At 40.2% G+C, this 25,251-nt stretch overlaps 1 protein-coding gene across 9 annotated transcripts in view; it reads left to right on the top strand.

The window, feature by feature from the left end:
- GPHN (gephyrin) overlaps positions 1–25,251 on the top strand; it is a 435,000-nt gene that overhangs the window by 247,929 nt on the left and 161,820 nt on the right. For 6 of the 9 annotated variants that reach the window (XM_081088057.1, XM_081088055.1, XM_081088059.1 and 3 more), the window contains 2 exons: positions 11,706–11,772; positions 17,859–18,131. In XM_081088057.1, the coding sequence (XP_080944183.1) occupies positions 11,706–11,772; positions 17,859–18,131 (340 nt within the window). Of the gene's footprint in view, positions 1–11,705; positions 11,773–17,858; positions 18,132–19,602; positions 19,711–25,251 lie in introns of all 9 variants that reach the window. The other 3 variants (XM_081088054.1, XM_081088053.1, XM_081088052.1) reach the window with 1 other exon arrangement.

Below are 25,251 nucleotides of genomic sequence, written 5' to 3'. Positions count from 1 at the left end.
TTAAAATATTTCTTCTAATTAATTTCCTTTCAATGTGCACAAATCCATATAAAGTATAACTGGAGTTCAGAAAGAGATAATAGAGAATGAAGGAAAGGAAATGTTTGACAAATAAAACCAAAAACAATTTCAAAATGTTGAAAGACATCAATCTTCAATTCAGGACCCAAATAAATCAGTAGCTGGATGAATATAAAGAAATCTATACCTGGCATATCATAGTAACACTATAAAATACCATGGAAAAGAGATCTTAAAATTTTCAGAAAATGAAATGTATGATATGTTAGTTATACTTCAATATAGTTGTTGAAAATGCATAATTCTTTATATCTTGGAATTATAATTTTGGTTTTTTCTCAGTGTAATAAACAATAAATGGTATATTATTTAGATATAGATTTCTTTGCTTAATAGCAATATGAAACATTTACATGTATTTATATACTTCGTATTTCCTCATTTGTAAGTTGCATATTACTTCATTTATCAATTTTTAGGCTAGTCTGCTTTTTTACTGATTTTATGAGTTTTTTGCATATTAACATTTTAAGTCATATTTTTCTAATTAGTTCTTTGTTCACTTTTATATTTACTTACAGTATTTTGTCAAATGGAAATTTCAGTTTTATGAATATAAATCTTTCAAAAATTGGAGAGAGCAAAAACACAAAACACCTAAAATTAAACAGCAATTTTACTCATTGTTAACCTCTTAATAACAATAATTGAAAGAAGATACTGGAATAATGCTTTCAGTGTGCTGAAAGAAAATAATTGATAACCAAGAATTACACATCCAGTAAAGTTGTCATTCAGGAATGAAGGAGGGAAGAAATGCCATTTTCCTACTTATAGAAATTGGTAATTTTATTACCCATACAACCACACTTAAAGAATTTAAAGGATATCCTTCTTTTAGATGAAATTTTATCTCAAATGAAGAGTTGAGAATTCAGGAAGGAAAAGAGAATAAGACAGTGGTAAATATATGAGTAAAATTATTCAATGTACCTTGTAAAACAATAAAAATTATGTCTGCTTTATATGAGAAAATGATATGCTGGAACACTCTTGGAAAATATAGTTATACTAGGGGCCTGTTGCACGAAAAGATTCGTGCAGTAGGCCTGGGTCCCAGGTACCGGAGGAAAACCAGTGCTGCTCTGGCCAGAGCTGCCCTCACAGCCCTCTCTGCTTCGGCTGGAGCTGCCCTAACAGCCCTCGCTGCTCCCGCCGAGCCGCCTTCAGTCTTCGCTCCGCAGCTTCCTGCCTATATATGCAAATTAACCGCCATCTTTCTTGGTGGTTAATTTGCATATCTTGCTGATTAGCCAATGGGAGGCGTAGCGAAGGTATGGTCAATTTCAATCTTTGTCTATTATTAGATAGGACTAGAAGACCGGTGCACAAAAATTTGTGCACTTGGGGGGGGGGGGGAAGGTTCCTCAGCCCATCCTGCACCCATTCACAGTCTAGGACCCCTTGGGGGATATCCACCTGTCAACTTAGGCCCACTCCCCTGGGGATCAGGCCTAAGCTTGCAGTCAGACATCCGTCTGGCAGCCAGGGAGCCTTCAGGGGATGTCTGACTAAAGGCTTAGGCCCCCAAGGGATCAGGTCCAAACCGTTAGTTGGACATTCTTAGTGCTGCCACGGAGGTGGGAGAGGCTCCTGCCAACACCTCTGCACTGGCCAGCCATGAGCCAGCTTCTGGCTGAGTGACACTCCCCATATGGAAGTGCACTGACCACCAGGGGGCAGCTCCTGCATTGAGCGTCTGCCCCCTGGTGGCCAGTGTGCATGATAGCAACCAGTCATTCTACCGTTCAGTCAATGTGCATATTAGCCTTTTATTATTATTACTAGAGGCCCAGTGCACAAAAATTTGTGCACTCAGGGGAGGGGGGTCTCTCAGCCCAGCCTGTGCCCTCTCGCAGTCTGGGACCTCTCGGAAGATAACGATCTGCTGGCTTAGGCCTGCTCCTGGGTGGCAGAGGGCAGGCCCAATCCCTAGGTGCAGCCCCTGGTCGGGCTCAGAGCAGGGCAGATTGGGGAAATGGAGCGCCGCCCCCTGTCATGCACAGAGCAGGGCGGATCGAGAGGTTGCGATGCCACCCTCAGTCACGCTCAGGGTAGGGCCGATTGGGGGGTTGGGGCACCGCCCCCTGTCACACTCAAGACAGGGTATGGGGAGGTTGCGGTGCCCCCCCCTGTCACGCACAGAGCAGGGCCCATCAGGGGGTTGGGGAGCTCCCCCCTGTCATGCACAGAGCAGGGCGGATCAGGGGGTTGGGGCGCCGCCCTCTATCACCCACAGAGCAGGGCAGAACAGGGGGTTGGGGCGCCACCACTGTCACACTCAGGGCAGGGCCGATGTGGAGGTTATGGCTCTACCCCGTCACACACAGAGCAGGGTCCGTGGGGTGGGGGGGTTGGGGCGCCGCACCCTGTCACACACAGAGCCTCAGGGCGATCAGGAGGTTAGGGAGCTCCCCCCTATCAGGCACAGAGCAGGGCCGATCAGGGGGTTGGGGCGCCTTCCCCTGTCAGGAACAGAGCAGGGCGGATAGGGAGGTTGTGGCCCCGCCCCCTGTCACACACAGAGCCACAGGGCGATCAGGGGGTTTGGGCGCTGCCCCCTCTCATGCTAATCCCGGTGCCAGGAGACCTCGCAGCTCCGCTGATCCCGGTGCTGGGAGGCATATTACCCTTTTACTATATAGAATAGAGGCCTGGTGCATGGGTGGGGGCTGGCCGATTTGCCCTGAAGAGTGTCCCGGATCAGGGTGGGTGTCCCCACTGGGGTGCCTGGCCAGCCTGGATGAGGGGATGATGGCTGTTTGCAGCTGGTCACACACCCTTCAGGGTGGGGTTCCCCACTGGGGTGCCTGGCCAGTCTGGGTAAGGGGCTGAGGACTGTTTTCAGCCTGGGACTGAAGCTCCCAACCGCTCCTTTTTTTCTTTTTTTTCTTTTATTCTGGGCCAGCTTTAGCTCTGAGGCTCCATCTCTTGGGCCTCCGCTCCTGAAAGCAGGTATCTGGTTTGTTTAGGTTCTACAATGGAAACTCTGTATCAACTCCAGGTCTGAGATCCCGGCTAGCTGAAAGCTGGTTTCTGGGGTTTTGTTTAGCTTCTATTTTTGTAACTATGTTTCAAACTGCCAGTTCAAAGGCCGGCAAGGCAGGCGGGGAACGTTGGAGTCCTCCATCACTGAAGCAAGCAAGCCTCATGTTAGTTTCAAGCTGCCTGGCTGCCAGCTGCCATCTTGGCTGGCAGTTAATTTGCATATCGCCCTGATTAGCTAGTGGGAAGGATAGCAGTCATACGCCAATTACCATGTTTCTCTTATATTAGATAGGATATAGGATGTCCCTATTTCCCCTTTTTGCCCCCTCTACCCAGCTCTTGCCTCCCACTTCTCTCTGGCCATCACCATACTGTTGTCTGTGTCCATGGGTTGTGCATATATTTTCTTTGGCTAATCCCTTCCTTAAATTCACTTCTTTAAATTTTTATTTTCAGATAAGTGCTTATAAATGCACTATTATATATTTTCTATTATATCATTTAGAATTAAGATATTTTTTAATTGAACCCTCATAAATTTTAGCACAATTTCATAAATTATGCTAGAAGCAATTAGGAGACTTTTCATGTAAATCAGATACATTTCAATTAATATTTTACTAATTTTTAATTTTTTAATATTTTAATTTGAAATAATCTCATACATGTTTAAAAAACTATAAAATACTACAGCATATTATATGTACCCTTCACCCAATTTCTTAGGTGTTAATAATTTAAACATAACTATTATACAACTAACGGAATTTGGAATATATTTTTCTTATAATCTCTTTAATGTTACTTAATCCATTTACTTTGTTTTTGTTAATCTTCACCCAAGGATATTTTTCCATTGAATAATAGAGAGAGTGAAGGGAAAGGGAGAGACACATTGATTGGTTGCCTCCTGCACATGCTTTGATAGGGACTGGGGATCAAGCCAGCAAGTGAGGTACATGCCCTTGACTGGAATCGAACCTGGGACCCTTCAGTCCACCGGCTAATGCTCTATCCACTGAGCAAAACAGGCTGCAGCTTAATTCATTTACTTTTAATCTATATGTGTCTTTATATTTAAAGTGAGTTTTGTTTTTGATTCACCCTCATAATCTGTCCTTTAATTGGTGCATTTATGCCAGGGACTTTCAGAGTGCTTACTGATAGAGTTACTACCATATCAGGCGGCTTCTGGGTCTTCTGGGCCTCACCCTGCCTTGACTTTTTTTTTTTTTTTTCTAAGACATTTCACTTTATTTAAAAGAAGCCAATATACAGGATATAAAGGGTATGATATTTACAACAGTACAGTAAACAGGTTGGTTTCCCCGTAGGATCAGTAGTCTTTCAGTGAGTATAAACCCCCCTTCCCCTTGATGCTCGACCCAGCTGGCAGACAAACAGCAACAGTGGAGTGGGATAGGACTGCAGGATAGAAAGTCTCCCTGAAGGGATTAAAAATCACATAGATGCTAAAATGTCCATGAAGGGGTCTTGGGGGTGAGGAGTGCCTCTGCCTCCTTCCTTTGAGGGCTTGGCAGCAGGAATGCTGAGGGATTTGCCCCAAACTAACACACGGCCCACCCTGAGCCTGTAAATCTTCCCTTCCCTAGAGAATCAGCCCTAATCCCTCAGCCAGGGCCTGGAGGAGCAGCCCAGGCCATGGGCACTGCCAGGACTGTGGGCATTTCATGGCCTTTCCACTCCCACTCCAGCTGCCTAACAACTCTGCACTGCTCCCCTCGTCCACCTCCCCTGTCACCCCATCAGGACTCCGTGCACAGGAGGGGACACTGGTTTTCCCATGCCCATTGGGAACTGGCTGTTTGTTTTCTGGAGTAAAAAGGTTCCTGTGGGTTGGGTAAGGTCTCTGCTTGGCAGGAAGTTCTGAAACAGAGCCACTGACCACACCCACCTCCTCTGGGCATGGAGCAGCTCGGGCCCTGGGAGCTCATCTCTCCAGCAGAACTGAAGGGAAGACCATGTGTACCCTTCTGTCCCTCACCCTTCACATGCCCAGAACCATCAGTGTCACACTTCCTTATTCCTATCACTGTATTTCATTAGTTCCATACTGTTTTACTAATCCTGAATCTAAACAGATTGGTTCAAAAGGAGATCATTCTATTTTTAAAGTAGCCGGGGCCTCTGGGGGCAGGCATTGCCTTGCCACCCGGGACCCACCGATGGACAGTGCCCGGGCCGCAAGGCAAGACCGGCTGCTGGGGCTTCGGGGGGCGGGCCTTGCCTTGCAGCCCCGGACCCGCCGATGGGCGGTTCCCGGGCCACAAGGCAAGACTGGCTGCTGTGTCTTCTGGGTCCTGGCTTCTGGGTCTTCTGGGGCTGCCCTGGGTGGCAATGCGCTGGTGGCTCGCACTGTCTAGCCCTGCCTGCAGTATGCAAATTAGCCGCCATCTTTGTTGGTGGTTAATTTGCATATCATGCTGATTATCCAATGGGAGGCATAGAGAAGGTACGGTCAATTACCATGTTTGTCTATTATTAGGTAGGATTCTTGGAAAATAGATTCTAAGTTCCATAACACATGATAAACTTTTTAAACTATAGACACAACATTATTGTTAGGAAGGATAAATTCATGGCCATGATACTTAGAAAATAAACTATATTATCATGGATGGGATGAACTTACAAGAATCCCAGAGGCATGTATTAATCCAATTTTGTATGCATAGTATATCAAAACCTCAGGAAATGACGTTGATGAAATGGAAAATAGTAATTTGCCTGATAAAGAATTCAGAATACATTGTTCTCATCAAGGTCAGGAGAACAATGTATGAACAATGTGAGAATATCAACAAAGAGAAAATATAATAAAGTGTCAAACAAAAACCACAGAGCTGAAGAATATAATAAATGAACTGAAAAATTACAGTAGAGGGGTTCAACCACACTAGATGAAACAGAAGAGAGGATCAGCAAACTTGAAGACAAGGCAATGAAATTCATCCATCAGAGGAGTGAAAGGAAAAAGAAAAATGGTAAAGATAGCTTAAGGGACTCACATGACAACATCAAGTGGATTAATATTCACATTATAAGGATCCCAGAAGGAGAGAATAAAGAAAAAGGGCCAGGAAATTTATTTGAAGAAACCATGGCTGAAAATGTCCTTAACCTAGGGAAGGAAACAGATATTCAGATCTAGGAAGCCCACAGATATCCAAATAAGAAAAATCTAAAGAGACCCACACAAAGACACATTGAAATTAAATTATCAAATATTAAAGAGGGAATCTTAATAGCAGCAAGAGAACAACTATAGGGTATCCCAAAAAATATGTATACACTTTACATAATTATAAAGACAGTGTTTATTAAAATTTCATTTTAAAAAATGTAATAGAATTGCCCTAACCGGTTTGGCTCAGTGGATAGAGCGTCGGCCTGTGGACTGAAGGGTCCCAGGTTCGATTCCAGTCAAGGGCATGTACCTTGGTTGCGGGCACATCCCCAAGAGGGGGTGTGCAAGAGGCAGCTGATCGATGTTTCTCTCTCATCGATGTTTCTAACTATCCCTCTCCCTCTCTGTAAAAAATCAATAAAATATATTTAAAATAAAAAATGTAATAGAATCAGCTATTAAGGTGTGCATACATTTTTTTGCTTATATATAAGCAAACTCCCATAAGATTATTAATAGATTTTTCAGCAAAAACTTTCATCCTGGCCAGGTGGGTCAGTTCATTGGAGCATCATCCTGTACCCCAGAAAGGTTGTGGGTTTGAGTCCCAGTCAGAGCATATTCCTAGGTTTACAGGTTTGATTCTCGGTTAGGGTGCTTACAGGATACAACCAATGAGTGTTTTCCTCTCCTTCTCCCTCTCCCTCTCATCCTTCTTTTTGGTCTAAAAAATTTAATGAAAACATATTCTCAGGTGAAGATTAAAACAAAAGCCTTTGTAGGCCAGAAGGGAGTGGCATGATATATTTAAAGTGCTGAAAGAAATAAAGAGCTTTTCAACCAAGATACTCTACCCAACAAAATTGTCCTTCAGAATTGAAGGAGAGAAGAAGAGTATATAAGACAAGAAAAAGTTGAAGGAATTCAGTGTAACTAGACAGGCCTTACGAGAAATGTTAGAGGGACTTCTTTAAGCTGAAACAAAGGGTACTAATTAGTAACAGGAAAACTATATGAAAGTATAAATTTCTCTAGTAAAGGTAAATATATAGTTCAGTTTAGAATTTAAAAGTAGAACATGTGAACAGACCAATTATTAGTAAGGAGATTGAGTTAGTAACCTAAAACCTCTCAAAAAACAAAGTGCAGGACCAGATGGTTTTACTGGATAATTCCACCAAATATTTAAAGAAGAATTAATACAATTCCTTCTCAAAAGTAATACAAATTCTCCCAAAAATAGAAGAGGAGCGAACACTTCCCCAATCATTTACAAGGCCAACATTACCCTGATATGAAAACCAAGCAAAGACAGTACAAGAAAACGAAATTTTAGGCTAATAGACCTGATGAACATAGATGCAAAAATTCTCAACAAAGTATTAGCCAACTGACTACAACATTGCATTAAGACAGCGGTTCTCAACCTGTGGGTCATGACCCCTTTGGCAGTAGAATGACCCTTTTACAGGGGTCGCCTAAGACCATTCTGCATATCAGATATTTACATTATGATTCATAACACTACAGTTATGAAGTAGCAATGAAAATAATGGTTGGGCCACAACATGAGGAACTGTATTTAAAGGGCCAGAGGTTGAGAATCACTGCATTAACAGAATAATACATTATGATGAACTGGTTATTCCAGGGTTGCAAGGATGGTTTAATAGCCACTAATTCATCAATATGATAGACCATTTTAACAAAATAACAAATATCATATGATCATCTCAATAGATGCAGAAAATGCATTTGACAGAAGTTAACATTCATTCATAATGGAAACTTAACAAAGTGAATATAGAAGAAATGTATCTCAACATAAGAAAAGTCATATATGATAGTTCTATAGCTAACAACATACTCAGTGGTGAAAAACTGAAAACTTTTCCTCTAATATCGGAACAAGACAAGGACAACTAGTCTTGCCACTTTTATTCAAGATAGTACAGGAAGTCTTAGCCAGAGCAATTATGCAAATAAAAGGGGAAAAAATGCCACCCAAAATAGAAAGGAAGAAGTAAAACTGCTTCTATTTGCAAATGGCATATTATATATGGTAAACCATAAAGACTTCACACACAAAAAAAATTAGAATGAATAAATTCAATCAATAAAGTTGCAGGATACAAAGTCTATAATAATAAAAACATGTTATGCTAATTAGACCTGACAACCTTCCAGATGAAGCTGGAGCTGCGAGGGAATCCTGGGTCTCGGGTGCCGGAGGGAAGCCGGTGCTGTCAGCTGGCAGAAGGAAGGCCTACTTTTGTATGAATTTCATGCATCAGGCCTCTAATCAACATAAAAAATTAGTTGCATTTCTATACAGTAATAATGAACTATCAGAAAGAGAAATTTTTAAAAAAGCAATCCCATATATAATTGCATCAAAAAGAATAGGCTACCTAGGAATGAATTTAACCAAGGAAGTGAAAGATCTGTACACTGAAAATTATAAGACATTGATGAAAGAAATTGAAGTCTAATATAGAAAGATATTTTGTGCTCATGGATCGGAAGAATTAATATTGTTAAAATCTGCACATACATTGCAATCCTTATCAGAATTTCAGTGGCATTTTTTCATGAAAATAGGATAATTTTAATGGAACCGTAAAAGACCCTAATAGCAAAGGATCTTTAGAAAAATGAAAAATCACTTCCTGATTTCAAGATATATTACAAAGCTTTAGTAATCAAGACAGTATGGTATTGGCATAAAACCAGATACACAGATAAGTGGAACAAAATAGAGAATCTATAAATAAACCCACATATGTATGGTCTATTAATTTATAACAAAGGAACCAAGAATATACCATGGGGAAAGGGTAATCTCTTCAATAAATGGTGTTGGAAAGACTATATAGCCACATGCAAAAGAACGAAATATGACCCCTATCTTACACCATACACAAAAATCAACTAATATGAATTAAAGACTTTAATATAATACCTGAAGATGGAGTAAAGACTTGAATGTAATACCTGAAGCCATAAATCTCTTAGAAGAAAACATAGGGAGTAAGCTCCTGAACATTATTCTTGGCAGTGCTTTTCTGGAATTAACTTCAAAACCAAAGGCAACAAAAGCAAAAATCAGCAAGTGGGGCAACATAAAACTGAAAACTTTCTGTACAGCAGAGGAAACCATCAACCAAATGAAAAGGCAACTTACAGAATGGGAGAAAATATTTGCAAATAATATATCTGATAAGAGATTAATATCCAAATTATATATAGAAGTCATATAACTCAATCAAAAAACCAAATAATCTAATTTAAACTTGAGCAGAGGATAATCAAATATACATTTTTGCAAAGAAGACATCCAGATGGCCAACGGGTACATGAAAAGTGGTCAATCAATATCACTAATCATCAGGAACACACAAAACCAAAGGACAATGAGTTATCATCTCACACTTGTTAGAAAGTCCATTATCAAAATACAGGAGATAAGAGGATATAGAGAAAAGAGAACTCTTGTACAATGTTGGTGAGAATGTAAATTGGTTAATCTACTATGAAAAGAGTATGGAGGTTCATCAGAAATTAAAAGTACCATCTGATCCAGCTATTCTACTTCTGGTTATTTATCCAAAGGAAATGATAGTCACTGTCTCAAAAAGATGCCTGCACCCCCATGTTCATTAGATCATTGTTTATAATCACAAAAAGATAGAAAGAACCTAGGATTCCATCAATTGATGAATGAATAAAGAAAAAATATATACATAGTTTTTGAAGAAATCATGACTAAAAATTTCCTATCCTGGGGAAGAACATATATATGTGCAATGAAATATTCAGACACACACATACACAAAAAAAGGAAATCCTGCCACTTGCAACAACATGGATGGACCTTGAGTGCATTTACTAAGTGAAATCAGAGGGGAAAAAATACTATATAATTTCATATGTGGAATCTAAAAATAAGCAGACCCATGACATAGAGAACAGATTGATGGTTGCCAGAGGCAGGATTGAGGAGTAGGTAAAATGGGCAACGGTGTTTAAAAGGTAAGAACTTCCACTTAAAAATAAACTAGAGGCCCGGTGCACAAAATAGGGTCACTAGGCCTGACCAGCCATCAGGGCCAATTGGGGCCTTCTGGCTGCTAGCTGGGGCCTTCTGGCTGCTAGCTGGGGCCTTCCTTCCCCTGCTGCTGGCTGCCAGCCAGGGCCTGCCTTCATTCTATGCCACCCCCTGATGGTCAGTGCAAGTTGTCATAGCATATGATAGAACTCCTGGTTGAACTGCGGGGACACTTAGCATATTAGCCTTTGATAGATAGATAGATAGATAGATAGATAGATAGATAGATATAGATAGATATAGATATGATTCTGGAGGTATAATGTATAGTAGTTAATAATCCTGTATTGTATGTTTGAAAGTTTCCAAGACAGTAAATTGTAAGAGTTCTCATCACAAGAAGAAAAACTGAAACTGAATGATGGATGTTAACTAAATTTATTGTGATAATTATTTTGCAGTACATATATCAAATCATTATGTTCTACACCTAAAACTAATACAATGTTATTTGTCAATTATATTACAATTAAAAACAAAAGAATATGGAAAGTTTTAAATAAATAGCTATAAACTCTTCTCTTTGTGAATAGGAAAATAAAAAAACAAAATAGGAGATAATTTTAGGTTATTTCAGAGAGTGAGAGTAAAGTATAAACTCTATCATAGAAGTTTTGGGAAAATATTCTTATATGACTTTTAAATATTAGCTGCGCAATTTTAGGAATAGACTAATCAATACTTTTGTTTTCAAATAATGACCATGAGATGTTGCCAGAGCATGATTACAATTCTCATATGAAATCCAGGCCTTCAATTTTCATCTCAGTCTTCCAGTCCTTTTCTAGTGTTTATGTTTCTTATCTAACCACTTAGATTAAAGTGGCTTGGAAATTGACAGTGACCTTTTACTTTAAATTGACTCTTTATCAATGGATCTGTTAACAACTGAGCTCTCCAAACTCCCCACTGCCATTCATTTACTAGACACATTGTTTTACTTTAAAACTTAATGACTTCCTAAGAAGAACTCAAATGCCTCAATTAGCTCTTGAGCACCTTATGTGTTACATTTTTAAAGTTAAATATTATGTTAAGTATTTTGATACACTGTCTCATTAAAATCTTATAACCGTATGAGTTATTAAGAACCTGAAGTTAGAGAAAGATAATTTGACCATTATTTCTTTAAAGTGGCTTTAATTTATTCTGATTCCATGTTCAGTGCTTTTTTCCCATCCACCACACTGACCATTATTGTAAAAACCTCAGCCAGTTTTCCCAATTTGTATACCAATTGGTGAATCTCTAGCCACAACAATTATATTTCTAAAACAATTGTTCTCATGAAAAGAACAGTGATTGATTCTTGTTGTTTAATATATTTAAACCAGCTTTTCATTACCATTTAGTATTCATCCAGTTTATCTTTCCTTTTAGGCCTGTATGTGGAATCAGAGGGAAAACTCTCATAATTAACTTGCCAGGTAGCAAGAAAGGATCTCAGGTAAGAAACCTTGAGAATTATGTGATTTAATGTTCTTGAGAATTATATGGTTTAGTGTACAAAGTTTTGGCCAGCTGTGAAATTTAGCCAACTGAAGAGTTGGAGCACTCCACAAGACTACCCTCACTTCTGACACCAATTGCAATTCAGTACATTTCCAAAACCATTCTCAGTTTCAATGATTCATTAAAAAGACTCACAGAACTCACTGAAGAGGTATACCCACAATTATGGCTTATTGCAGGGAAAGAATGCAGGTTAAAATCCACCAAGGGAAGAAGTGCATTAGACAGAGTACAGGAGAGTTACCAAGTAGGAACGTCTGTTAGCCTCTCTCTGTGGAGTCATAAATGCATTAAAATCTCCTGGCATCAATGTGTAGCAACACAGGGAGCATTGCCAATCAGGGAAGATCCAAGCCTTTGGTGTCCAAAGTTTTACTAGGGCTCATCAAATACTGCTCATATGGCTGACTTTTAGTCTCTAGCCCTTCCCAGAAGTTGGGCTGATACCTTTAATGTCCAACACTTTCCAGAAGTAAAACTGATAGCACATTGCCCAAAGCCCCATAATAAATCACACTGTTAGACTGTCTGGTGTCTTTGTACTTTCCCAGTACAAAGACACTCCTATCACTTATCAGTTACTGAGGGCAAAAACCAGACTCTCTTTGAATAAAGTTAATTCTTTATTAGACAAGCTACTCCCTAGCCTTTGGCCAAGGCTATATGAAGGCTAAATGATTGTATTTGTTTGACTGGACATCTGTATTGACTATAGCATTTTTATTATAGACACAAAAACAATATAAGTGTGAATATGCCTAAGATTTGGAGAAGCCAGTGTGGGACTGGGGTAGATTTCAAGAAATAGCTAATCCATCCTCTATAGCCATTACATACATTTTCATATTTTTTGTACTAATTTACTGATTTTTCACCTTTAACTACTATTTGTAGTTTATGATATATTCACATAGAACTATTTACCATAGAAATTAGCTCTGTTGCTCAGGTCAATCATTTTCCATCGGTATTACAATTTTGAGGAGGCTTTAACTCTGTTTCTCAGTACATATAACCAGTTTTATAATCTTACTAAAGTGCCAGTATTATAACATATCACAGTATAGTAGTAAATATAATGTGAAAAATAAAAGTCAGAAGGTATTGGCACATAGTTGAATTCCTGCACATACATTAAAGTTACCCTTGTCCATCATCATATCATATGACAACAATGCCTCCCAGAATGATGCTACTCAGATTTACGGTTTGTCATGTTCCAAAAGCAGTAGTCTCAACAACATATGGTTTTTCCCTTTCTGGCATCTGTTACAACTGAGCTAAGAAACAACATCATCTCTTGTTCTAAACCTCTTTTGATACACCAATATATTGGATTGCCCTCATTGCATAAACCATTTATTCACTCATTTACCTTTAGGTACCATTTCTTCTCTCCATTATACCCAAACTTTTCCTTTAAAAATCTTTGATGAGACAATTAGTTTGGCCAGTATTTGATCCAGATTGCCACCAGTAATACCTGTTTAGCAAGTGCCTCCCACCCAGTTCATTTCCTTTCATATAAGGTAGGATTACTTACGTATAAAACTAGTAGGCACTCACAGTTGCAGTCCTGGTTTAGGACCACTACATCTGATAGGGGGGAAAATTGAGGTGACATGGGGGAAAAAAGTAATGTCCTAAAGTAAAAAGTATGTCATAAGAGCATCTTCCCCCATCCCTCTCTTCCCCAGAAAAGTAGAGGAATCTGTCTAATGGGGACCATCCCTTGGACTGCCTCATGTTGAGTATGATCACACACCAATGAAGGTGTATAAGTAAGCCAGCCCTTCATATCTTTATCTCCTCCCCTTTGAGACAAGTGTTTCATTGTCCATTCCAATTTTCTATCAAATCATTGCTGTAGATGAAAGTGTGTTCCTTGGTATAATGGTCATTGATACACTATCTTCTGCTCTGGGCCTTTCATAGTACACTGAGCATTTGTAGCTACCACTGGGTAAGCAAAGCCCAATTTAGAGTAAGTGTCTATTCCTGTTAGGACAAATTTGTAGCCTCCAGAGACTACAGGCATCAGGCCAGCTTGCCATCTATGGGAAAGACCTTTCCCGTGGAATCTGCTGTATAGCCCTGTGCCGTCTCTGTCTCTCTTGTTAGCAGACAGAACAGTCCTTGTTGGCATTGTGTGTCTCAGAAAGTGCAAGACGAATATATCTACATTCATCCCATCTTGCAGCCCCCTAATGTTCACTCATCTCATGGGTCCAGGTGGCCATATCAAGAAGGCACATCAATACCTACCTGCTCACCAGTTTCAATCAGTTTCCAATTCTGGAAGGGGGTTCTTTTGATGGGCATTAACATATCTTACTTTAATATACCCCCTGCATTGCCAGGGTGATTTTCATGGGGCTATGCCCCATACAGGAATCCCTTTAGTAGACCAGTTTTCCATTATCCTTCTGCCTGACCATATGGCCAGGCCATTAGACACTTCCCATGATTCAATTAAAACCCAAATATAGGGCCAAAAATCATGCAGTTCAGCCCATCGAGCTGATTTGTTTTTACCTTCTTCAATCAGAGTGGCGGCCTTCCAAACAGGATGCTGTCCCTTCACCTTGGAATTGCCATCCATAAACCAAGCAGCTCTTTGTTGATCAATAGAAAGCTGTTTATAGGGCACCGCCCAAGTGGCCTAAGTGGCCATAGGATCCAGCAGCTCCTCAGGTGCTTCCGAAGTCGGCCCTAGGTGAAAAGAGGCTACCTGCTCGTGAGTACCTCCTTGCATTCTCCTGGTAGCATGATCCTATATCCACCATTTCCATTTTATTATGGAACTCTCCTAGGCATTGCCTTCCCCATTAGAACATTTCTCTGACCTTACCTAAGACATTATGGCTATTTCAGGTTTCAAGATTATATTATTCTATGTCATTTAGTAATAAGGGAAGTTTCAATTAAAGTTCAATAATAAGCTAGTAATTGTTTCCTCAAATACAGATTTTCTGGACCAAAATCTCAGCAGTTGTTGCTGGGTAGCTCTCATAGGTTTTGCCATAAGTTCTACTTTGCACTCTTCACAAAGCTATTGTACAGCAAATTAATGAACTGTGTGGGCTCAGACAATCTTTTGATTTTCACTTAGCACATCCAATCTATATTGGATGGAAGAGTGAGTTTACATGCCTTCTGTCATACAATACTAGATAGGGGAAGAATTCTCCAAACACAATATCCATTCCCAAAATACATTCAGGTAAAGGAGACTCACCACTTCACATAAAGTTCACTGTACAAACATGCTATTTTCATCCAAACTTTCACCTTAACCCCTATTGCACTCCTATACCCTCTCAACCTAATATTATCCCCCAATTAGGACCTTAACAAGTTTTAGAATCACAGTACATGGTACTCCCATGTCAAGAAGTCCCCCCAAAATCTCTTCTCCATTTTCTGACCATTTGACCAATTTATGTGCATATGGCCTTGGATTTCTAGGCCTACACTGGACGAAGGGATCCAGACCCTTTTGTCAGGCCTTATCTTGACTAGATTATGGGATCATTCATCACGTTAGGTGATTCAAGGTGAGTTTTCTTACAGTCATCTTTGTCTTCTCACTTTTTAAGTGTTTCTAAACTAAAGTAAATAGAGATTTGTTTAGGACCTCTCAATACAGATTTGTTTAGGACCAAAGCCCTCATATTAAACTACATTGTTAGATGGTGCAGTGCCATAGTCACCAGGAAATCAAAGACACTCCTATCAGGAGACAAGCAACTGCTCCTATCTGTGCTCAACCCACAACAATGCTACATTAAGGCCTTTGTTTTGCCCCCATCAGTGCTCACTTTATTCAGCCATTTATTTTTTTATTCAATTGAATTTATTGGGGTAACAATGGTTAATAACATTATATAGGTTTTAAGTGTACAATTCTATGATACATCTATTATTGCATTTTGTGTGCCCACCACCCACAGTCGAATCTCTTCCGTCACCATATATTGGACCCCCTTTACCCTTTACTACCCTCTTAACCCTGCTTCCCTCTGGTAATTACCATACTGTTGTCTGTGTCTATGAGATTTTGTTTGTTTTATTTGTTCATGTGTTGCTTTCAGTTTTATATCCCACATATGAGTGAAATCATATGATTCTTCACTTTTTCTGTCTGATTTATTTTAATTAGTATGATATTCTCCAATTCTTTCCTGCTAGGACAAGTCCTATTCTCTTATAAATTAATCTAACTTTATTCACTGTTTATTGCTTTAACCTAACTTTTTTCCTTCGGAAGCAGCTCTGAGGTTAACAACTATATATTGGACAAGCCAAAATCTCGGCTTGGCTCAGCCTCAGGAACCACCCCAACATTCTCCCTTATATTAATTTTAGTTAGCACAGATATCAGTAACCAAGGGAATATATATGTACCTTGTTTCTTGTTATTTTACATTTATTTATCCACCCAGTAACACAGCTCCTTAGGAGTTGGACCTTTCATTTCGAAATTCCATTGCTAACTTTAATCTTCAATAACTAATCGCATCACAGCTGCATTTCCTTTCTGTGAGTGACTTTGTGTTCATTCAGGCTTTAAAGACTCATCGTTCTTTACCCTCTCTTCCTTCCTCCTCCCAGATCACATGTTTCATGCATCACACTTTTTCTAGTGAATCCCACTTCTAATACCAATTGTAAGGAGTTTTGGCCAACTGCAAAAGTTAGCCAACTATAAGACTTCCCTCATTTCTGACACCAGTTGCAATTCAAGGGATTTCTAAAACCACCCTCAGTTTTAATAATTCAACAGGACTCATAGAACTCACTGAAAGCTGTTATACTCACAGTTATGTGTTATATTACATGGAAAGAATATGGATTGAAATCAGCCAAGGGAAGAAACAGAAAGGGCAGAGTCTAAGAGAGGTACCAGATGAGGAACTCTGGTTATCCTCTTAACCTACTCTCCATAATATGAGACGATACAGACAGACTATTGCTAGCAAGGTACCCTGACTTTTTGCCTATGGTGACCAGAGTTTTTATTGGGACTTGATCACATATTTCCTGCAAAGCTGACATTTAGCCTAGTCTTTTCCAGAGGGAAGACTGGTGACTTTACTCTCTAGTTCCTTCTAGAGGCAAAACTAATAATGTTTCCTGAAGCCCTCATAATAAATCAGTGTTAGGCTGTCCAGTAGCTAAAGCCCCCAAGCAAACAAACACATTTCTATCATGCATGAAATTCCAAGGCACTAGAGATCACCTCTCAAAATCTGAAAGTAAAGGCCAAACCTCTCTTTGGTTAAGGTTAAATCCTTTACTATCTAATCTTTATCAGTAAAGTGATTGAGCTATGCGAAAAGAGATCAAAATATTGGGCATGCTTTCATGTATTTCAGTAGTCCCCCATAAATTCAAGATACTTTTTTTTACATCTTACATTTTAAGGTAAGTTACTTTAAATATAAAAGAGAAAGACCTCTGCCCCAACACATTCCCCAAACATATATGACCCAATGTTCTAAGGTTAACATTCTCACCTATTCTCTTTTTGATGATACATTATAGGTAATAGTGTGCAGCTGAGCAGGAGACTGTATTGACTTTAATGCAGTGTTTTGTACAAAGTTATATCTCATGTTTTGACTAGCTGTACTTTATGATGGTAGTCAGAACTTTAAATCTCTGAATAAAATAGCTCAGTTCTCAAGTGGTTTGTTAGTTCTAATGCTCTGCTCTAATTAGAGAGGTAAAAACTTTTTCTTTTCCCATAATATATCCTTGAACCCCAAAGTTGTATAAACATTTTTGGTCAAAAAAATACTGTGTACTTATATAGTACTGTAGTTCCTCAAAGAATACTGTAATATACATGCTTACTTCCTTTTTCATATTACAACAATAATGCTTTAAATATGATTCATTCTTAAGACTGATGAAAAGAAATGCAAATCCAAAAAATCACAGATAAGTTTGATTGCTACCATTTTTTATGCCTATAAAAGTACTTCATCTTCATTTTTTTCTTTCTCTTGCATACAGGAATGCTTTCAGTTCATACTGCCAGCTCTACCTCATGCCATTGACCTTTTACGTGATGCCATTGTAAAAGTAAAGGAAGTGCATGATGAACTTGAAGATTTACCTTCCCCACCACCTCCTCTTTCTCCTCCTCCCACAACTAGCCCCCATAAACAGACAGAAGACAAAGGGGTTCAATGTGAAGAAGAGGAAGAAGAGAAGAAAGACAGTGGTGTTGCTTCAACAGAAGATAGTTCTTCATCACATATAACTGCAGCAGCCATTGCTGCCAAGGTAAGCTTGCTGAGAGAGACCCAGCCATCTAAAGGACCCACAGGTAAATGTACTGATTTCATCCCTCTTCTCATCTCATCATTCCGTAAGTTTAAAACCTCTTTACTACATTCTTTAAAAAGAACAGAGATACTCAGGACATGCCGCTGTTTCCTCCATAATGTAGAGTTCTTGAAAGCACTGAAGCTTGTTCTGAGTTCTGAGGCATTCAAGATACTGCTGTTATCTAGTGAAGTAAAAGCTGCAATGATAAACAATGTGATAAACAATGTGACATGGAAGAACTTTTTGGAGATGTCATTTTTGTGTAATAATAAATATATAATGTTCACATATTCAAAAAATCAAATATTCACAATTTCTTAAAGGAACAATAATTCAACAGTTCTCAACCTGTGGGTCGCGAACAATGAAAATACATCCTGCATATCAGATATTTACATTACGATTCATAACAGTAGCAAAATTACAGTTATGAAGTAGCAACGAAAATAATTTTATGGTTGGGGGTCACCACAACATGAGGAACTGTATTAAAGGGTCGCGGCATTAGGAAGGTTGAGAACCACTGCTAGATGATTCAAGAGATTAGTTAAAAAGGTTAATAAAGATATTTTAATATAAGCGTTTTCAGCAATTAACTAAACAGTTATTTAAATAAAAGACAAATTACCATAGTGGTGAAGACAGGAAATGGATATAAAGTATTTGCATTTTTAATCTAATAAAGTAATATTATTAGGACAGTACCAACATATTAAAAACTCTTTTGGGGAAATGCAGGGAGTAGGGTACCATGAGGTACTTGAATGAATTTAGTCATTTTAAGTCACAGAACATCATTTACATTATTATCCATACCTAGTATGCTTTACCAATGTGCTTTAAAATCTTCAAAAAGTAAAATATCACTTCTGGGAATAATGATTGTTCATTGATTAAGAGCATAAAGAGTAAAAATCCAATTACTATCTTAAGCAATTCCTAACATTTCATGGATTATCCAGATATTTGGCCTATGAGGATTGCATGAGAGGGTTTTTTGGCAACATATAGATAGAAAGGATCATAGAGATCTTTTTGAAACGTACATTCAGACAACCAGCAGGTGATCCTTTCACTGAAGACAGATGATTCTATCTTCAGATCAATTTAATGATCCATTAAGTTTTTACTTAAGGCTAGTATTTAAGATGTATGTGAATTTTGTTTTGTTTTGCTGGAACTAATTGGTGAATAATATACATTTAAAAATCAATGTATGTTCTTTTTCTTTTACTCTTAATTAAAAGAGTAAAAAATACCACCAATTTCAATCTTAAGAAAAAAGCTTATAGCATTTGAAATCTAAGCTGATTTGACATTTCATTGTTCCATTTGTTTTCACCTTTTTTCCTTTCTAGTCATTTTGCTTGTATAGTTTCATGTTTTCTTGTCACTATATTCATAGTTATTATGTGTTGTGCATTAGAAGCATCCATTCTACACCAGTCCTGCTGTTATCATGGCACATGGTGAGCAGCCCATCCCTGGTCTCATCAGTTATTCCCATCATGCAACAGGCAGTGCAGATGAACGGGTAAGACAAAGAGGCTTTTGCATTAATGATTTTGCAAGCATACCACCTACCTCCTATCTTTAGAGGTAGGCTATAACATATTATGGGAGATATGTTTTATTCAGAAGGACCTTCAGCAGTGCTTTCTTGTGAAAGTGTAAGTGCCACTGACTATATTTCATCGAAGAATTTAATTTAATAGAGTTTTTCCTATACCTAAATTACTACTACTCTAATATCATTAAGATTCTGAAGTATGTGGCAATGAGCTTTCATTACATGACTTCCAAGAAATTCATTGCTCAGAAGTTCTTTTCTTTAGCAGTTTTATCAAATACCTTCAAATAAATTATCCTGCTTAATTAAAGTAATTTCTTTAAGAGGTTCAGCCTATGTCTTAAAATCTAAACAGATTGTTCAAGCTAATATTTCATTTGTATTAACCATGGGGTTTTTTGCTCATGATTTTACATCTTATTTTCTTTTCCTTCACTATGTTCTCATTGCAACCATTTAGAGAGTTGAGTCTTGATACAAATTCTGAGATTTCTAAGATAGAAACTTTCAAGGATGCATATAACTTCTTTTAGTCACTGGCTGAATGATAGTTTGCAAGAAATACCAGACTAGGAAAGATTAAAGTGATATGTATAACTGACTAAGCAGTGATAATTTAGACTATGGCTGCAAAAAAAGGAAAAAAAGATAGATAGATAGATAGATAGATAGATAGATAGATAGATAGATAGATATTAGAGGCCCAATACATGAAATTCGTGCAAGGGGCTTGGCCCTCGCAGCCGTGGCGGCTTGCCTCGGCCCTCATAACCCCGACTTAGTCTGGAAGTCTAATTAGCATATTATGATTTATTATTATACTAGAGGCCCAGTGCACGAAATTCGTGCACGGGTAGAGTCCCTAGGCCTGGCCAGCAATCAGGGCTGATCGGGGCCTTCTGGCTGCCAGGCAGGGCCTTCCTTCATTCCACACCACCCCCTGGTGGTCAGCTCACATCATAGTGAGCGATCAAACTCCCAGTCTCCCAGTCGAACTCCTAAGGGGACACTTTGCATATTAGCCATATATCTATATATATATAAAATAGAGAAATATGCAAATTAGCCCAGACGCCATAACGGTCACAACCTAACAGCAGGGACTTGAGCAGCCGCAGGCTCCCAGCACCACCAGCCCCCTATCGGCCAGCACACCCTCAGGCCTGGAATAATGACGCATTCAAAGTGAGCCCAGAGTCACTGCACAGGGGCCTGCGGATCAGGGAGCTGTGGATCAGGGGTGCTGCAGATCAGGGGGGCTGCAGCACTGGGGACCCCAGTTCCAAGCCCAGAGCCTGGCCTCAGGGCTGCAGCTGTGGCTGCGCTGCCCAATGGGGAGCCCCACAGTCTGCCCCCACAGACTCAGGAGAGCCAATGGGTCTGTGGGGACGGCCAGGAAGAGGCCTCACCTGGCACCCTTTACTTCGTGAGGAGGGCCTGTGGATGGGAGTTGGGGGCCAGACTGTGACCAGCGATTAGTGTTTGAAGAGGGAGCCTTCAGCCCCGTGGACTTTCTCTCCCAACGAAGAGGGCCATGCCGGCCCCGTGTGGCCGCTGCCCACCCCCACTGGTGTCTGCAGTCCCACGTGGGACCGTGAACCATGTCTGAGCCACTTTGAGGTGGAGCCCACATCACCTCTTTAAAGTTTTCATTTTTGCTGATCGGACCTTTGCCAGGCAGCGTAGAAGCCAGGATGGTGGGCACAGTGGAGCCTGCAGATGGGCACCCAGGAGCTCCTGGGCTCCCATGGCTTCATTCAGAGAAGGTGCCCCCACATACCGTTTACCTCAGCCTGTAGGGAGAAGCACAGTCACTGCAACAGGCACGGCCCCAAAGCTGCACCTGAACCTCGCTCTTCCTCCCTCGGCTCCCAAAGCCCAATGCAGTCTGTGAACAGCCCTGCAGAGGGTTGGCTGGTGCCCCCAGCACCCTCCCCAGGTACCAGACAGGACCAGACAGCCAGGGGGTGAAGTTGGTCTGGGGCAGACTTAGCCCTTGCAAGCTGTGTCACAGCAGATCCTGAGCAGCAAGAACTTACCAATAGGCATGTTTGTGCAGACATTGTAAACAACATCCACTTTTAAAACTGAATTCAGAAGCATAGATTGTTGCTCTAGAGAGCAGTGCTTCAGCAGGACCCCGAGGTCACCTTGGAGGCTAGAACCAAAAGTTACATGATAGCAAGTGTTGGTGAGGATGTGGACAAATCCGAGCCCTCACACACTGCTGTTGGAATGGAAATGGTGTGGCCACTCCTCAAATGATTAATATCAGTCACATAGGACCCTGCAACCCGCCACTCCAAGGTATACACCCAAGTGAGGCAGCCGGTCACAAAACGCCCATTGTGTATGGTCCCATTCCCATGAAATGTCTCAAACAGCAGTGTGCAGGTAGCTGGGTGGGCAGGCAACTAGATGGGTAAGGTGGCACAGGGTTTCTTCTAGAAGCAATACAACGTTCCAAAAGTAACTGGTGATGCCCTGGCTGGTTTGGCTTAGTAGATAGAGCATCAGCCTGCAGCCTGCAGGGTCCCGAGTTCAATTCCGGTCAAGGGCACGTGCCCAGGTTGTAAGTTCAATCCCCAGTAGGGGGCATGCAGGAGGCAGCTGATCCATGATTCTCTATCATTGATGTTTCTCTCTCCGCCTCTCCCTTCCTCTCTGAAATCAAGAATATATACACACACACACACACACACACACACACACACACTAATAAAAGGGTAATATGCTTATTAGACCGGATAGACCTGACATCTTCCTAAGGTCATTCTGGACATACTTCCTGACAAAGCCGGGGCCCAGCCTAGAGGAAGCTGCCCGGGGTCCCGGGTGCCTGCGACCGGCCAGAGGGAGGGAAGCCTTGGTCCCGGTGCCAGAGGGAAGCCAGTGCCAGCAGCCCAGGGAAGGAAGGCCTACTCTTGCACGAATTTTCGGGCAACGGGCCTCTAGTGTGTGTGTGTGTGTGTGTGTGTGTGTGTGTGTGTGTGTGTGTACTGAGTGACCAGATTATTATGACCACCTGATGTTTGTAGGCAAATTAGCTATAATTTCGCACTGAAGTTGCTAGAGGGCCAGACTGTTATAAAGCAGATTGTTTACCACGACAGTAGAAGTGATTTTTTTCTGAAGATATGGGTAAACAACGTGATTTAACAGCCTTTGAACGTGGGATATATTTGAACATAAGTTGCCAGATTATTATGACCACCCCATCAGTACTTCATTGGGCCACCTTTTGCTTTCAATACTGCGGCAATTCTTGTCATTGACTCCACGAGATGTTGAAAGGTGATGTGAGGAATCTGACACCATGCCTGATGAATAGCACTGTCCAGTTCTGTGAGATTTGATGGTTGTGGAACCAGCTGCCTGATGGCTCTTTTAACTTCGTCCCACAAATGCTCAATTGGATTGAGATATGGTGATTGTGGGAGCCACCTAAGCAAGGTAAAGTCTCCCTCATGTTCTTGAAACCACTCCTGCACAATACGAGCACCGTGGCATGGCACTTTGTCTTGTTGGAAGAAGCCATCTCCATTGGGATACACCAGTGGTCGGCACACCGCGGATCACGAGCCACATTCGGCCCTTTGGCCCCTTGAGAGTGGCAATTCCACAAAATACCACGTACGGGCATGCACGTACAGTGCGAAGTTGACTTAAAACTTTAAGTAAAGTTTATTAAGTTAATTTTAGGGAACGTTGTGGAATGAAAGAAGATGTAGTGTCGAGGATTGAGAAAGGTATGTTGAGGTGGTTTGGACATATAGAGATTATGAAGGAAAGGAGATAGACGAAACAAGTATACAAGATGAGTGTGGATGGGAGAGTTGGAAGGGGTTGACCTCAGCGAACATACCTCAATCAGATTGAGGATGTTTTCAGCAAAGGCCAGCTTAGGAGTACCCTAATTAAGTTAATAACAATGTACCTACCTATATAGTTTAAGTTTAAAAAATTTGGCTCTCAAAAGAAATTTCAGTTGTTGTACTGTTGATATTTGGATCTGTTGACTGATGAGTTTGCCGACCACTGGGATACGCCATCAACATGATAGGATAACCTTGATCAGCAATGATACTTAGGTATGTTGTGCTATTCAGACGTTGTTCCACATGAATTAAAGGGCCCAAATCATGCCAGGAAAACATGCCCCAAACTATAACACTGCCCCCACCAGCTTGAAAGGTTGTACTCATGCATGTGGGATGCATGCTTTCATGCTGTTTCCGCCAAATTCTCACTCTGCCGTCTGCTTGATGCAACTGGAAACATGATTCATCGGACCACATGACTTTTTTCAAATGCTCGACTGTTTTTTCCTTGTGTTCCTGTGTGAATTGGAGACATTTTATCTTCGTAACTGCAGACAACAGAGGTGTTCGAACAGGCCTTTGGCTTCCATATCCCATACAGTGCACTCTATCGCTAATTTGCCTACAAACATCAGGTAGTCATAATAATCTGGCCACTCAGTGTGTGTGTGTGTGTGTGTGTGTGTGTGTGTGTGTGTGTATAATCTCCCATGTTCAAAGGCTGTTAAATCGCGTTGTTTACCCATATCATCAGAAAAAAATCACTTCTACTGTTGTGGTAAACAACCTGCTTCCCTATTTATAATGGTCTGGCCCTCTTGCAACTTCAGCACGAAATTATAGCTAATTTGCCTACAAACATCAGGTGGTCATAATAATCTGACCACTGGGGGGAAAAATATATATATATAAAATCCCTAATAGGGATATAAACTGAGAGGGAAAAGTACTGAAGTAAATTTTGCCTTTAAATATTTAGGGAGAACAAGCACTCATAATTTGGGGAAGAGGGTATGGAGGGGTAGGTGGGGAACTAGTGGTTTCTTGGGAGATACACTACCAAAATGAAGACTTTAATCTTTATATACAGCAAGCCCTACCTGGTTGGAAATAAACTTGAGTTAGTCAAAGGACAAGTAGAAAACTTAAATATTGATTTTTAAAATTACTAATGAATTTCAGTTGACAACTAGCATGTGAATTCTCCAGATATAGCTTTGTTCTAAATTATAAACATTCAAAAATATATGAAACTTGAACCAGGACTGTTTTTTGTATTCTCATCTTATAAAGCAACCACAACTGTAATAATCATCCTGGTTTTCAAAATAAAATATTTGGAAGTTTTAAGTTATTAATGTCTGAGTTTTATACTATTACACTGAAAATTATTTTAATGGCTCTTTGTTTTAAAACTCTTATTGTTGAAAGTATTACATATGTCCCCTATTTTCCCCCATTGACCCCTTCTGGCATGGCTCGTTTTGTATTTTTAGTAGTCCCAAGGATTGCACATAACTAGTACCATTCTAGATGCCTGGAAGAGAAATTATTACATATGGTGGATTCCTTTTATTACTAGGATTTCATTCTCTGGAGAAACTAGTTGAAAATGGCTATTTAAGTATTCTAACTGGATGGCCTCATATGGCATCACCAGGAACTTATTATTTATTAATTGATA

This window comes from Myotis nattereri, assembly GCF_964212035.1.
Source record: "Myotis nattereri genome assembly, chromosome: 1".
In the NCBI taxonomy this organism is placed as follows: Eukaryota; Metazoa; Chordata; class Mammalia; order Chiroptera; family Vespertilionidae; genus Myotis; species Myotis nattereri.
Note: the sequence above shows the minus strand (reverse complement) of the source record. Positions and strands in the feature narration are given on the sequence as shown.